Source organism: Sceloporus occidentalis, unplaced genomic scaffold (genome assembly GCF_023333645.1).
Source record: "Sceloporus occidentalis isolate IW3139 unplaced genomic scaffold, rSceOcc1.0.p SCAF_11, whole genome shotgun sequence".
Classification (NCBI taxonomy): Eukaryota; Metazoa; Chordata; class Lepidosauria; order Squamata; family Phrynosomatidae; genus Sceloporus; species Sceloporus occidentalis.
Genome location: NW_028316991.1, coordinates 9,929,631 through 9,945,046, shown reverse-complemented (window position 1 = coordinate 9,945,046; position 15,416 = coordinate 9,929,631). Strand labels below are relative to the sequence as shown.

General features: G+C 37.0%; 1 protein-coding gene across 1 annotated transcript in view; it reads right to left on the bottom strand.

The window, feature by feature from the left end:
* Window positions 1-8,741: 8,741 nt before the first annotated feature.
* The window catches only part of LOC149305540 (anion exchange transporter-like), a 44,103-nt gene continuing 37,428 nt past the window's right edge, over window positions 8,742-15,416 (bottom strand). Inside the window, exon 15 of the mRNA XM_089477560.1 lies at window positions 8,742-8,839. Within this exon, the coding sequence (XP_089333686.1) occupies window positions 8,742-8,839 (98 nt within the window). The remainder of the gene's footprint in view (window positions 8,840-15,416) is intronic.

Sequence of the window (15,416 nt, the reverse complement as noted above, 5' to 3'; positions counted from 1 at the left end):
TTTCTTTTTTTTTCAGGAAATAAAACAGATCCCGGTGTGATGCAGAAAATCGGAATTTACACAGATTTGGTTTTTTAGAATCTCCCGCAACCGTCTACCAAAGATTTAACAGAAAAGATTGCCAATTGTATTTTATTTTCCAAATCTAAAAGCTTTCAGATAAGAATGATGTTTGTTTAGTAAAGCACACTTTTAAAATGTGCAGCTTGTTTGCATTATATTTACTAAGAAGAAATTTCCAAAATGGGATTGGAGATTACATGTGCCACTCCGATATGGAATATCATCATTTTTGGAAAGAAGTACATTTTCACAGTATTTGGATAATATTATGATTTACTTTTATGTACATCAGTATCAGAGCGTGTAATTGTACTTTTACGTATCCATTTATGTATTAGTACCCTGAAGTTATAAGAACGGGCTAAGTAGTTTGAGTCTGTAATGAATGAGTGGATACATCTCATGTGAAATTTGTTACATCATAGTACAGCGGAGTTCATGACGAAAGGATCCACCAATGAAAGACCTGAGTGTCATAAGGAGGACGCGACTTCAGACGAATAAAATACTTCCGTGAAGAAAGCTTTTGCCCCTGACAAAGCCGGTACCTACGCCGTTGAAACGCATGTTGGGCACGGTTTACTCTCAGTTTAGCCGCCTGTTAGAACTGCCTTACTTCCTTGGATTTAGGTCTCCCTTTCCCTATATGTATGCAGTATTTTCAGGGTATATTTAATTTTATTTATATGATTATTTTAGTAATTTTGATTAAAAGTTAAGTTTTATAGAGATTACACATATTTAGCTTTCATGCATCTATACTCTTGGGTTACTCCCTGCTGTATCTGTTTGGACATAAGTTGATATTAACTTCCATTGCAAACCTATATTTTTTTTTTATCAGAACATGTTAAGATTTCAAGCCGTGGGATGATACGGCACAAACGCAAAAAAAAAAAAAAAAAAGGTAAAACATAGTTAACTCATTATTTCCTGGTACATACCAAACCAAAACACAAACTAACGAATGAGTAAATGTTTTTCTGCCCTACTCCCCTTGATAATTTATCCTATACGTGTGCTTCTGCATAGAAGCAGATCACATATAAAACCTATGCAAGTGCATAACATATTACCAGGTAGACACACATAAGACGGAGATTCTATTGTCATAAGTGCGTTTTACTGCTTGCTGTACAAAGCGTACAATGGAGGGTGATGTTCAAGAATCACTTGCAGAAGCTAGAACAGTTCCTCACTTGTACTGAGGAGCTCTAAAAAGATTGTCTATAGGTGATGGTGATGCGCTTCCAGTCCTAAGATGTATGCAAACGAGAGAGCCAATGTAACCATGGCTACGGAATCAAAAAGTGACATACATTGTGTCTTTATAAGTGTGCCTTAGGTATCTCTATATTGGCATGAGAGTATTTTATTTTGCTTGCTGTACCAAAATCAAAACTACTTCTTCTTATTCCAAAATAGCAATTTTAAAGTTTGCTAATCAAACACTAAAGCTGAACGGCGATGTCTTGAAAGTACCCGAGTAATGATCTTACCTTCAGCCAGCACAATGTGCACAGTAATTGCCTCTTATAGGAGAAGTGTTTAAGTTTGTATTGCAACCACTCTTCAGAAGGTGACTGTGATGTGAAAGAGAAACAGTGACATCATGTGGATATCCCTGATATTTTCTGCTGGGCGTGATGCAATATTTTGCTTTGGTTGTTGTTTTTATATAGGCAAATCAAAATGTGGGTTAAAATGGTGTTTCATTAACTATAAATAGCTAAACTCTTTCCATCCACCACACTATTTGATGTATGATTGTATTTAACACTTTTTACATTGGACTCCATAGAAGCAATGCCATCATCCGGAAAAGCCCACGGCTACATCTGACTCCAAGTTGGTTTGCTGAAATCTTGATTTTTTTGGGAGGGATATTTCCATCTAATTGATATAATATCAGTAAAAGTAAAACTAAATATCCTCTTTGTAAGTATGTGAAAAATACAAATGCTTTAACTACCTATGAGAATTTTGTGTGTAGCGTAAACAGTTTGAGTAATGTTTACATCATCCGCAGAATGAGCGCTGGCTGCACAGAGAATCTGTCACTAACTGCTCACATATGTTTTTATTTTCCTGGCATACTGATCCACAGCGTAAGAGCCTTATTTTTTCCTGACAAAGCCATCATCTGTGGTCCCATAAATTATAGACCCATGATCCATAATTATATAGACAGGGCTTACCTCTTCTGCGTACTTTTATATTAATTCTGGAAAAGGGCATAACTTAGTTCCCATTTTTAGAACTTGTTCTAAATTTGCCTTTGTAGTGTAACCTATTATAAGCAAGATGCGTTAAAAATAAACAGAATAGAGTCAGTAGTTTTCTTAGAATATCTATAACAAGCGTTGATGGTTAAGGCTGTGCTGCATTTTTTATACTAGGAGATGCAGATATTTTTGGCACTTTAAGGCTAGGTTTCCACTTGGGTTTTTGTCCTGCGTTTTTTTTCTTGATGAAAAACGCCAGGAAAAACACCAAGAAAACTGCCACTGCATTCTCCTGCGTTTTGGCGTTTTTTCTGGCGTTTTAGCCTTTCTGTGGAAATTGATTTTTTGACCTTAGGCAGTTTTTCCAGCCTTTACACGTTGGAATTTTCACCCAGCTAAAAGGGATTAAGATAAATGTCAAGTATCTGCCCCCTCCTGATGTCATTTTCTTGGTAGAGTTCTACTTAAACACGCCCCGGCGGACCCTTTTGTCTCTTTTCTGTGGTTTGTAAGGCATGCTTTATTCCGAATGTCTGCTCCTCTAGGAAGATTGGCCCCAAATGATGGTGCAAATTGTTTGCTGTTGCTTTTGGCACGCAGGATCCAGTTGATGCGTTGGGTATGTTTGTTTGTAATGGCATGTTTGTTCCAAATGGTGTAAAATTCAATATGAACATTGTTTTGTGTGAAACTGTTTGTTTCCAGCCTATTTCTCGTAGGACACACAGATACTGGGTCCATCCTCTGCATTGTAACTGTGGAAAAAACACCATAAAAAACGCCAAGGCAATAAACCCACATGGCTTTTTCATGGCGTTTTTTCTCTCCCATCGACTTCTATTGGAGAAAAACGCCAAGATTTCCTTGCAAAAAAGCCAGAGTGTCAACATGCTGCGATTTTGAAAAACTGCCACAGAGCCCAAAAAAGCAGAAAAACGCCAAAGAGGACTGAAAAAACGCCAAACAAAAAAACGCCAAGTGGATATGGCATTCTGCGATTTCCTATTGAAGAACAGCTAACATCTGGCTGCTGCGTTTTTTCACTAAAAAAACACCAGGTGGCGCTATTGGCGTTTTATGGGCGTTTTTAGCAAAAAAAAACCAAGTGGAAACCTAGCCTAAGGCATGCTTTATTCCGAATGTCTGCTCCTCTAGGAAGATTGGCCCCAAATGATGGTGCAAATTGTTTGCTGTTGCTTTTGGCACGCAGGATCCAGTTGATGCGTCGCGTATGTTTGTTTGTAATGGCATGTTTGTTCCAAATGGTGTAGAATTCAATATGAACTTTGTTTTGTGTGAAACTGTTTGTTTCCAGCCTATTTCTCGTAGGACACACAGATACTGGGTCCATCCTCTGCATTGTAACTGTGGAAAAAACGCCATAAAAAACGCCAAGGCAATAAACCCACATGGCTTTTTCATGGCGTTTTTTCTCTCCCATAGACTTCTATTGGAGAAAAACGCCAAGATTTCCTTGCAAAAAACGCCAGAGTGTCAACATGCTGCGATTTTGAAAAACTGCCACAGAGCCCAAAAAAGCAGAAAAACGCCAAAGAGGACTGAAAAAACGCCAAACAAAAAAACGCCAAGTGGATATGGCATTCTGCGATTTCCTATTGAAGAACAGCTAACATCTGGCTGCTGCGTTTTTTCACTAAAAAAACGCCAGGTGGCGCTATTGGCGTTTTTATGGGCGTTTTTAGCTAAAAAAAACCAAGTGGAAACCTAGCCGAAACCTAGCCTTATAGTGCGATCTTTGTCTAATCGTAACATCCTTCCCATTCATGATTCATTTATCACAAGTATGTTATAGGATTATTAGAAATTTAGAAAATTTGAATAATCTATAGATTTATTACAACTAAATTATAAACGGTTATGGAAAATGAAAACGCATTTTTACCGATTATATATTTGTAACCAGATTGACAGTGCCTCTACCTAGCTGGTTGTCTAATGGGGATGTAAAGTGCACCTAGCTAGGACATAACACACAGTGATATGCTGTCAGATATTTTATCATAGAAAACATGTATTCCACATATTCTGTATTTTACATGAAAACAAAATGGAGTCAGATCCATTTTATTTTACTTAATCATGTAGTGATGATTTCTTTTTGTCCTTGTTCCCTCTATAATAGAGAACAAAGGAGTATTCATGTATATAGATGTTTCAGCGTATATATGATACAATTAATGTTATCTTCCATGAGAAAGTTAAGGAGTAGACGCTGCATATCTTTAGAAATGTAACTTGGAATGGGGGATACATGGGAAGACTACCAAGACCTGAGTTACTATCTAGGAGGTAACACCTGGCGATTAGGGTGACCAAGGATAAATTCCAAACACATATGTAATGGTTTTAAATTAATTCTTAGACCAGAGCGTCTCTCACAGGTAAATTAAGAAAATACAACGGTGTAAATATGAGTAGAAATCCTAATTTTAATGGGTAAAACCCACCGTTATGATTGGAGAATTCCAATCAAGAGGTGGAGGCTATGATAATAAGCTCTGTTTTTAAGCTTATGTCTTGGATAATTAAAAAAAAATAAATAAAAAAAAGAAAAAGGAAAAGGACGGACTTATTCACCAAATTTACCCCAGAGAATTGGAATCTTAAGATTCTGGCACCATATTTCACTCTTGGAGTTACTTTGAGTTCTAACCTATATAACTGGTAGAAAGTTATATTCTTTCCCACTTAATTTCTTGCCAATGAACCTGGATTAATTTCTACAAGGACCGGTGGGACAACAGCAACAAGTGGTGGTAATTATAATTGTTTTATTATTCTGAATAGAGATGAATTTTGTCTTCTTTGTATAGAATTCCCTGTTTCTGGGAAGTACTATATTGCATTATTGTATATGGCGGCTTGTGAGACTGCAGCTTATAACCCGTGATAATAACAATAATGAAAAGGTATTTTTACCTATAGATGAAGTTTGACATTATTTGCATCTATTAGGAACTTCACTAATACTCTTAGACACGATTAAATTATTTTTAATTTGTTATATTAGTTGAACTAATATTAGAGAGATAGTGATATTTTTATTACTGCCCTGATTATTATAAATTTTTGGTTGCTGAGTGGACTGGAAATTAATTGTGTGTTAGACTCATATAGTACTAATTCATATTGATAACTATCGATAATATATTGTATTTGAATTGATTCATTTTTGACATGTTTTAAGAACTTTGTGTTTTATATTATGCACTGTGTGACCCATATATAGATTTTATAAATTGTATTTACAATAAATATTTTTTGATTGATTATTTTGGTGATATATATCTGATTTGAATTATAATTTTCGGCGATCTGAAAGAATTTAGGATCGGAGATAAAATATAGGGTATCTCCTTAAATTAATATTGTGCATGTGGTACTACAATATTTGGTAGGGTCATTATTTTGTGTGTGTGACGAAATATTGGTTTTGCCTATTTTGTCTCATTAATATCCCTTACAATGCCTCACTACAAATATATGAACTGAATGACGACAACATGCAGTTATAGGCTAGGTTTCCACTTGGGTTTTTGTCCTGCGTTTTTTTCTGATGAAAAACGCCAGGAAAAACGCCAAGAAAACTGCCACTGCATTTACCTGCGTTTTGGCGTTTTTTCTGGAGTTTTTTCTGGCGTTTTAGCCTTTCTGTGGAAATTGCTTTTTTTGACCTTAGGCAGTTTTTCCAGCCTTTACAAGTTAGAAGTTTCACCCAGCTAAAAGGGATTAGGATAAATGGCAAGTATCTGCCCCCTCCTGATGCCATTTACTTGGTAGAGTTCTACTTAAACACCCCGGCGGACCCTTTTGTCTCTTTTCTGTGGTTTGTAAGGCATGCTTTATTCCGAATGTCTGCTCCTCTAGGAAGATTGGCCCCAAATGATGGTGCAAATTGTTTTGGCAGGCAGGATCCAGTTGGTTTGTTTGTAATGGCATGTTTGTTCCAAATGGTGTAAAATTCAATATGAACTTTGTTTTGTGCGAAACTGTTTGTTTCCAGCCTATTTCTCGTAGGACACACAGATACTGGGTCCATCCTCTGCATTGTAACTGTGGAAAAAAACGCCATAAAAAACGCCAAGGCAAAAAACCCACATGGCTTTTTCATGGCGTTTTTTCTCTCCCATTGACTTCTATTGGAGAAAAACGCCAAGATTTCCTTGCAAAAAACGCCAGAGTGTCAACATGCTGCGATTTTGAAAAACTGCCACAGAGCCCAAAAAAGCAGAAAAACGCCAAAGAGGACTGAAAAAACACCAAACAAAAAAACGCCAAGTGGATATGGCATTCTGCGATTTCCTATTGAAGAACAGCTAACATCTGGCTGCAGCGTTTTTTCACAAAAAAAACGCCAGGTGGCGCTATTGGCGTTTTTATGGGCGTTTTTAGCAAAAAAAAAACAAGTGGAAACCTAGCCATACACTGGAAAAGGTTTTATCTCCTTGTGAAAATATATTATAATAAATGCAATGTAGCAATAACAAAACATCATAAACTCAAACCCCAATAAAGGTTAGTGAAACCTATGTTTAATTTGTTAGTTTTGCAACTCGGTTCCAGATTGCAACAAAAGCTTTTGTCAAAGTTGGTGATAGCAATTATTTTGTGTAATTAAATAACTACTACAAACTTTGGCAAAGGCTGGTGGTAGAGTTGGTGCATGGAAAGTGTTAAAATACCACCATTTAAAATACCCTGAGGTATGTAGTTTTCAAAAATATATGATGGATGGGGGTACATTGAACTGGCTAGCTTCAAACATGTCCCAAATGGGATACAGGCACAGGATGATCAGATTTGGAAAAATGGTTTTGCCATAGCAACGTGCTATTATACTAACTTGCAAAAAAACAACAAAAACCATTGACAAACTCAGGACAAATATTAGAATCTATTGAGCAGATTCTTTCATTTTTATATCCAAACCTGGAGTTCAGAGGCCCTGTGCGGCCAACCCTTGTGCCGTCCCTCCCCGTCATCACCCTCAGAGTCCTTTTTCACCTCACGTCACATCACATTACTCTGCTCCATTCCCGATTCCTCTTCCACAGGAGAAGTTGCTTTCACAGAATGCGAACGCAGAGGGAAGAAGCTACCCCTGCTGAAGTCTGCCAGCGGCACAGAGAGAGATGCAGTGCAGGTAAGGGGTAGGGAGGGTGTATGAATAAGTATGTGTGATTGAGGGAATTCATCTGTGAATGAATGAATATTTGAATGAGTGTGTGTGATAGCATGGATGTGTAAGTGTGGGGGGGGCATGGCACAGGGAGGTTGTAAGTGATGTGCAGACCCAATACTGCTGGCAGCATCAATACACAAGGGGGGAAGCAAGCCAGGTTACAGCATGTACTGGTTGCCTGGCATGTCACACTCCTATCATGCCAAGTCATCCAGTACATGCTGGAACCTGGACATGATAGTTACATAGTTACATAGTTATATAGGCTGAAAAAAGACATGCGTCCATTAAGTCCAGCCTTTCCTATATCTGTTAATTTGTTGCTGTTGATCCAAAAGAAGGCAAATCTTTCCAATTTTGCACTAACCAGGGAAAAAATTCCTTCTTGACCCCAAAATGGCAGTCAGATTTCTCCTTGGATCAATAAGCTGTTTCCCCATAATTACAGATTATATCCCTGAATATTATGTTTTTCCAGGTATCCATCCAGTTGCAGTTTAAACGTATGATATAAGTGTGATTGCTGTTAAATATATATATTGTTATTTAATTTTTTGTCCAATTTTGGTGTATTAACCACACTTTTATTAAAAGTAACACACCAAAATTGGACAAAAATACAATGACAATATTAATTTATATATGATGTTAACAGCCATCGCACTCCTATCATGCCCAGGCAACCAGTACATGCTGGAATCTGAGATTGCTTTTATATATATATATATATATATATATATATATATAACATTGTTATTTAATTTTTGTGTTTTTTTTATTATTTCATTTTTAAAGGTGGAGGGGTCATTTTCGGTTTCGGCTAAGTGAATCCTGAATTTTCATTTTCGGTCCAGAATTTTAATTTTGGTGTATCCCTAGAATAAAGTTTTGTGTCATTTACTTTATTTCAATCTGCATATCTTATTAAAGGCCATATTTTCTCTCAGTGAAAAAATGAGTGCGGCCCACGCACAAATATATATTTCTGACGAAGTGGCCCACTGCAGAAAAAACCTGGACACCCCTGTTCTGCAAAACGTCCCAAAATCATCAAAAAAGAGAAGACCAATAATTATAACTAACCGGGCCATACTTTCGTAGCACTCAGTGATGTCACCGGGAATATTCCCCAGTTTAAAAGCCAAGTCTACTTACAAATCATTTAAAATATTAACAGCAGATGATATTGTGCATTAAATCATTTACACCGCAGCAGTAAACATAGGTGGGGAGATGGATTCTAATTATACTCAAACATGCCGTCTCCTGGTAGCTTTTAACACGCGTAGCCTCAGAGATTCACTGAAGATATTTGGCCTTCGTTGGTCTGGTTCTGAACATGTAAATCCTAGGAAGAAAAAAAAACAAACAGCTGTTTGAAGACTAGCAAATGCAGCTACTGTAATATCAGTCAAAGCTTTGACAGTGTGTGTGAGGTTTAATGGAACAGATGTTCTATCTTAAAGCTCACCAGCTCCCTAAGACTTTGTCTGGTGTCAGCTTTTCAGTAAGCTGGGTTCTCATAATGAATTCAGTCATTAATAAAAGCAATTAAACCTAACGGTTTGTGTGTGGCTTTAGGAAACAGCCATCCTGTTCTGTTTATGTCGAATTGCAGAAAGCATTTTTTTTTTATTTTTTTATTTTTTTACAAAGCTAATAATTTTCTTTTGAAAATTGGTGAATAAAACAGCTCAGCGTGCAGGAATGTAAAGTCGATGCTTTCTTCTTGTCATGCGACGTAACATGTAATCCACGCGCTATTTCAAACCTCTATCTTTGCAGATGGTATGTATTTACGTGGTACGGTTTCTGAAGATTTTCACATTTTCTCCTTAATTATTGTGACACATTGACAGTGAAAAAAAAATTTCTGCATTGAGACTGGTATAAACTGGGAGACTGGAATCAAAACGAAGAATATAAAATATATGTCTAACAGGATTCTTTAGGACTTGAGGCTGTTACTCGAGGTTGTTTCAAAATATAGTAACACTTTCCTGGGGAAAAAAGGCATCGTTTGAAAAATATACAAAATAAAGCGCTAGAGTAATAATGATGACCAATAAATACACAAAAGAAAACATTCAGTGCATACCAAGTGAATACAATTTGAAAAACATCTATCTGAGGCATAAATATCGGGGATTCCGTCACAGTATATGGCTATATATTGCTAAGCCCTCCACTGCATCAAAGTACCCTGAGATTGGCGAGTCCTATCTAATTTTTCACGGCTATATTGCTTAGCAAGGAGCTGAATCAGTTTTACTGCACTGTAATTTAACTCAAATAAGACTCTCAAGCAATTTAAAGCCTTTTCAGGACACCATTAATATACAAACTAGGGTAGCGCACAACCCAGTGTGCCAGATGGCCAGTTCAGGCTTGCTTCTCACCCCTTAAAAGTCTAGCTGGGGCTAACCTTACCTGCCTGTCACGGCCATATCCCCTAACTGCCTCCTATAAGAAGCAGGAGCGGAGGAGCTCTGCTCGGCCAGCCCCGCAAAACTGCCAGCTACGCCTAGATCTTACCGTTCTATACACTAAATAGTCCCATGTAAATTGTGTTTACTGCTGCAGACAGTGTGGATCTCAGCTGTTATTAGATTAATTATTCCACTAAATAGCAATTACACTAATTAACAAAAATGCACAAGCCGTGTGTAGTTTTAACTAAATAATGAAGTTATTCTAAACACTTTAAACACAGTTGTTTTATGTATATTTAACCATATCTCCCAATTGTCCCTCTTTAGGAGGGACAGACCCGCTTAGAACCCCTTTGGATCTCTATATCCCTCTTTCTTCCCCCCGATTCCCCTCTTTCTTCCCCCTGATTCGACTCCATCATAGGAGCTCAAAATGATTGGTAGGTTTGTAAATAAATGGATATGAATGTGTCACAAGGCTGGTAAAGACCCACACCTTTAACCACAACTCCAAAACTAAAGGTCGTGACATGAGCTTGAAGTTGGTAAAACAGATGGTTTTTACTTCTTTAGATATTATTTAGAGGTCAATGAGTTTGAGGTCAACACGCATACAAAGTGTCATCAAACCTATACAGAGATATCCCTGATTACGCCAACGATCTTACAATAAAAAAAAAAATATTTTAAAAGTCGTGCGGAGTGAAATAATGACACCCGTTTCTAAAGAAATGAATAGCAAACATGCTTATGTTAACGGAAACATCTTTATTGATCTAAACCCTATGTAAGAACAAGAAATATGGCATTGTTATACATTCATGTTAGTCCATATTGTAACTATGACGGCAATTCATGCATATATCTTAGTTCATATAATTATATAAATGCGCAGAAATTATCCATTTATTACATCCCACGGTGGCTATTATTGCGTTTGTTTTTTTCTAAAAACGTGTACCTTTTAGATATTTTGTCCGCACACATTTACCATACTTAGTAGCATATGGACATGCAAACATTAATGTGGTAATTTTCTGATGATAACCAAATTATTTATTGTGCTAACATTAGAACACACAGAGGAAGAATTAAACAACATAAGGTGTATCCTTCTGGACACGTAATTGTAAATCTGGGCACATTTGCTCTTCTTCCCAAGAGATGTTTGTGTCAGGATATATACAAATCACAAATATTTGCTTGGGGGCATATTATGAACAAAACAAAGGAAAAACATAAAACACACACCTAAACAGGCGCGCTCCCAAAACACCTGGGCATAAATCTGTAACGAAGTTGCATTAAATCAGAATTTTATTTTTAACCCTGAGTTTCATATGTACATAATTGAACTGCGTAATGACAGATTCTAAAATAAAACTCACAATAATAATAAACCCTGTGACTTTTGCACTGTGTACCAGGGGGTCATCTTATACCCCGAAGAAATAAATACTCAAGACCAAAGGATTTAGTTATGACTGCAGCATTTTAAAACGCTGAAACATAGTGTATACAAAGAATACAATTTAGTATATAAAGTATGAAATGTATACATTATGCACTAATGAAAAAAGGGAGATAGGGTAACCCCTTAAATTAAAACCACAATATTAATCAGAAGAGCGGAGCAGCCCACAAATTATATATATGTAATATACATGAAAAGTTGTCTCCACACAGGTTATGATCTCAAGTGAGTGCCCACTCCAAAAAGGGGGCGAAACAAACTGTTACGAAACAGTAACCCTCAGCTGTAGACCTCAGCTTAACCAGCATATCTTTAAAGCTGGCGTCAGCCATCGCTGGTGAGATGCTTGAACTGACTCCTTGTGTGCAGTAAGGAGGGTGATAAACCTGCCCCTTCTCCTTTTAATATTACCTTTCTCTTCCAACCCTGCCTCATTCGTATGCCGATATTCCCAGCCAGGGCCAGACAGCCCTTGCACGCCGCATTTCTATGCTCAGGAATTTGCCCGGTGTGCCAGATGGCCAGTCTGGACCCAATGCCAACCACTTCCTCAAGATAGATCTGTCCACTGACTAATGCCAGGTCTTCCTTCTGTGCGGCTCCAGGGGTTCTTCTTTCTTTCCACTATTTTTTTTTATTGTACTGTAAGTCATAGATATTTTTTTATGTGGTATGGTTAAAAGATAGCATTCTTTGCATTGAACTGATTGGACTACAGCTACTATCAAGATGAGCATGAAAATAATGTTAGTTATAGTCCACCACAGCTATTGTGTCAAAAGGGGCATGGATGACAACCACTCTTTCACTTAGGTAAGCCTTTACAATTTGATTTTGATTTATGGGGCCACCTCAGTCACACAAAAGCACCCTCCGATGTGCTTATCTCACCGGAAGGGGCTTGATACAGGACTGATGGCAGATCTGTGGCATCTGTGCCGTCTGCCATCTAGTGGCAATTAGCTGCACTACCCTAAGTAATTTAAGTTTACAAGCACCTAGGTGCTCAAGTCTCAACTCTATCAACCCCTATGTTAATCCAGCCCTTGATATTCCTCTTTTTTTGTAGTGCAGAATGTTTGCTGGGTATTAGTGTATTACAATATTCTTCAGTCCCAATTATATGTTAAAGGAGCACTAGCCATAATTTGCACTTGTCACTGATGCCCCACTGTAGAAGAATGCATATTAAAATAGTCTACGAGTACTTTAATATGCATTCTTCCAAACTAAAACATTTCCAGAGCTTACTGGAGGTTTGGTTGGGCATGGTGGGGAGTTGGAGAAGATGGCAAATGGATATGGGGTTCTGGAGAATTCCCCCATGCATTTGCAAAAGATAAAAAAAGAACAATTAAAGGGATTAAAATGCATATGATAACTGGAGATTTTCCTTTGAATGTAGCAAATTAGTGGCAGGGCGGTTGAGGGGCTCCTCTGATCTCCCCTTACTAGACCTCTGAGCTGTGAAATTGATCAAGGTCTTTCACAGCTCCTACCTATACCTCCACCCTACCTATGAAGTTGTGCCTAGTTGGACACCTGAAATGCTGGCCCCTAACAAGGGCATTTTCATTTATCCCACCTGAAACTCACGCAATTTATATGTTATTGAGTATCCAAGTTGTTTTGTGAATTTGTGACTGACCAGTCAATTAGTAACTGTTCGGTGTACCCCAAAAATGAAACAGGGAACTCAAGGTTGAACAGGCATATTAATTTGTGACCAAAAAAAAAAAAAGCACCTTTTCTAAAGGAGGCAGCAGTTTTATACTCCTACCACAAGGTGGAGCCCTTGTCTATTAAAATCGAATATTTGTATTCATTCACCATAGTACTGTAGTTTGGGGTAGCCGTATTAGTCCAGTGTATAAGAATGCAAAAAAAAACAGAATGTTGCAGAATCTTGTAATACCTTTTTTATTGGACTAACAGTATTTAAAATAATAGACAACCTTTCGGGAGTCCTCCCTTTATCAAGTCAAAAGCATTAAATAGTTGAATACAGTTAAATACTGTTAGTCCAATAAAAAGGTATTACAAGATTCTGCAACATTCTGTATTTTTGCATTCTTATTCATTCAGCATTATCACATGGTGGATGTTCACTGAACTCTAAACTGTCCTACAAGTACATGGATAAGGGCAGACAAACCTTCCTAGAGTTGTAATAGAACTCCTAATATCATGAGTAAGCAGGGGGCAGAAAGTTCTGGGTGTTTTAGAACAGTATTAGATTAGTACAAACATGAGGACTGAACAGTTTTAATCACTTCTGTGTGATTTTGGCATTCATTGGAATACTTCTCGCAGTATACCCGTTGAGCAATTATAGCACCCAGCTTTAAAGAGTGGTGATGCTAATGGAGACGGTCATCCATTTATGTAGTTTCCAGCCTTCAATGGAGCACTTAATGTATGGCCAAGTGTTAGGATGACCATTTGTTCCACTGGATGCACTGTATCAGAAATAAGAAAGCCTCGGCTTATGTGGGAACCCTGTGAGATTCTTTATACTGACGTAGATAATTTTGTATAGGTCTGATTGTGTTGTAAAAATATGTATAGATGTAAAAAAATAAGTATTTCTAATATTTGTGGTTTTGGCTTCTTGGTGAAATTGAGATGTCTTTAGCGTACAACGTATACTCTTGCTGTGCATACCTGAGAGATCCCCCGCTCCTGGGGTGTAGCTGATCCATCTTAGATTGATGATAATCCATGTTTAATTATACACAAAATATTCAGTTAAAAAAACAATGTGTTTTTGTGGGCCTATAAATGCACCTTCTGTTGGAGCAGTATCTTATTTTCTGGGACAGAGAGAACGGTTGGTCTCATGTATCAGTAGAACAGATAGATGTCAGGGTACTTTTGCATTCAATAAATCACAAAGAGTAAAATGAAACATTGGAATGTGGAAGAGTATGGGACATAAGAGGTTAAATAAGATGTATAGCTTAATCTAGTTTTAAGGAACTGGACATTACTGGGGTCAACTTCAGGTTAACGGGCATATAGGTATTGTTTTTTAAACCCATAGTTTTTTAAACCCAGTAGTTTAACATTTTATCTTTTATTGTAAAAATCAGATTTTGTACCTATTGTAACAAGCATGTACTTATTTTGTTTTGTATTGATATATATATATATATATAGTGTGTGATTTTATAACATTGTCAGGTCTGCCTGCCTTTATGCAGGTCTCTCTGCAGCTGTTGTATCTAGAATAAACTTTGATTTTCAGAACATGGGTAACTGAAAAGATAGTATTTAACACAAGTTTTCAGGACACTGAGGTCACTACTTACCTATGCCTGAAGAAGGGTTCAGAAAGCTTAAACTAAATGCTATGCTCTCAATTACCTAGTAAAGATGTCATTTTTCCTTCATTTTTGAGATTTCTTTATTACAAAAATACATTATATTCTTTTTATCTACTTATTAGAATCGCTAGTTATATAAACGTGTTATACTAATTACAACACTCTTTTCTTTTATTACAATTGGAAAAAATAATGTGTAAATTGGAAGACAGAGCCTTAGAATTTCCAAACAATGACAGGAACATCACAGTAAAATCCAACAGTGGTATATTTTTCAAAAGCTTCTATACATCTGACGAGTCAATTCCCTCCAAGCTTGTACCATTCTAAAAAAGAACAAAGCAGATAACAGTTTTTTAAGAGTATATAAAATTAATTATGTACAAATATATTCAACAAAGTAATACATTAACATGTTCTACAGAGATAAGAGCATTTACTAACCATGTCACTATTAGCTCATTCTAACTGTCGCTTCCCATTGAAGGTTGGTCACTGAATAAGTGTTAAACCAGTTCACTTAGCTAGTTGAGTGGCATGTTAGCAGGCAGTTATTTCTTCAGTATGCAAGTAGATGCCTTAATAATTTGTAGACTTTGAATATTGTTGATTTATCAGTGGGAAGGGAGACGAGAGGAGACATCTGTGCCAACAATGGAGTAGTCTACCTTGCTTTCTTGGTCAACCAGTAAG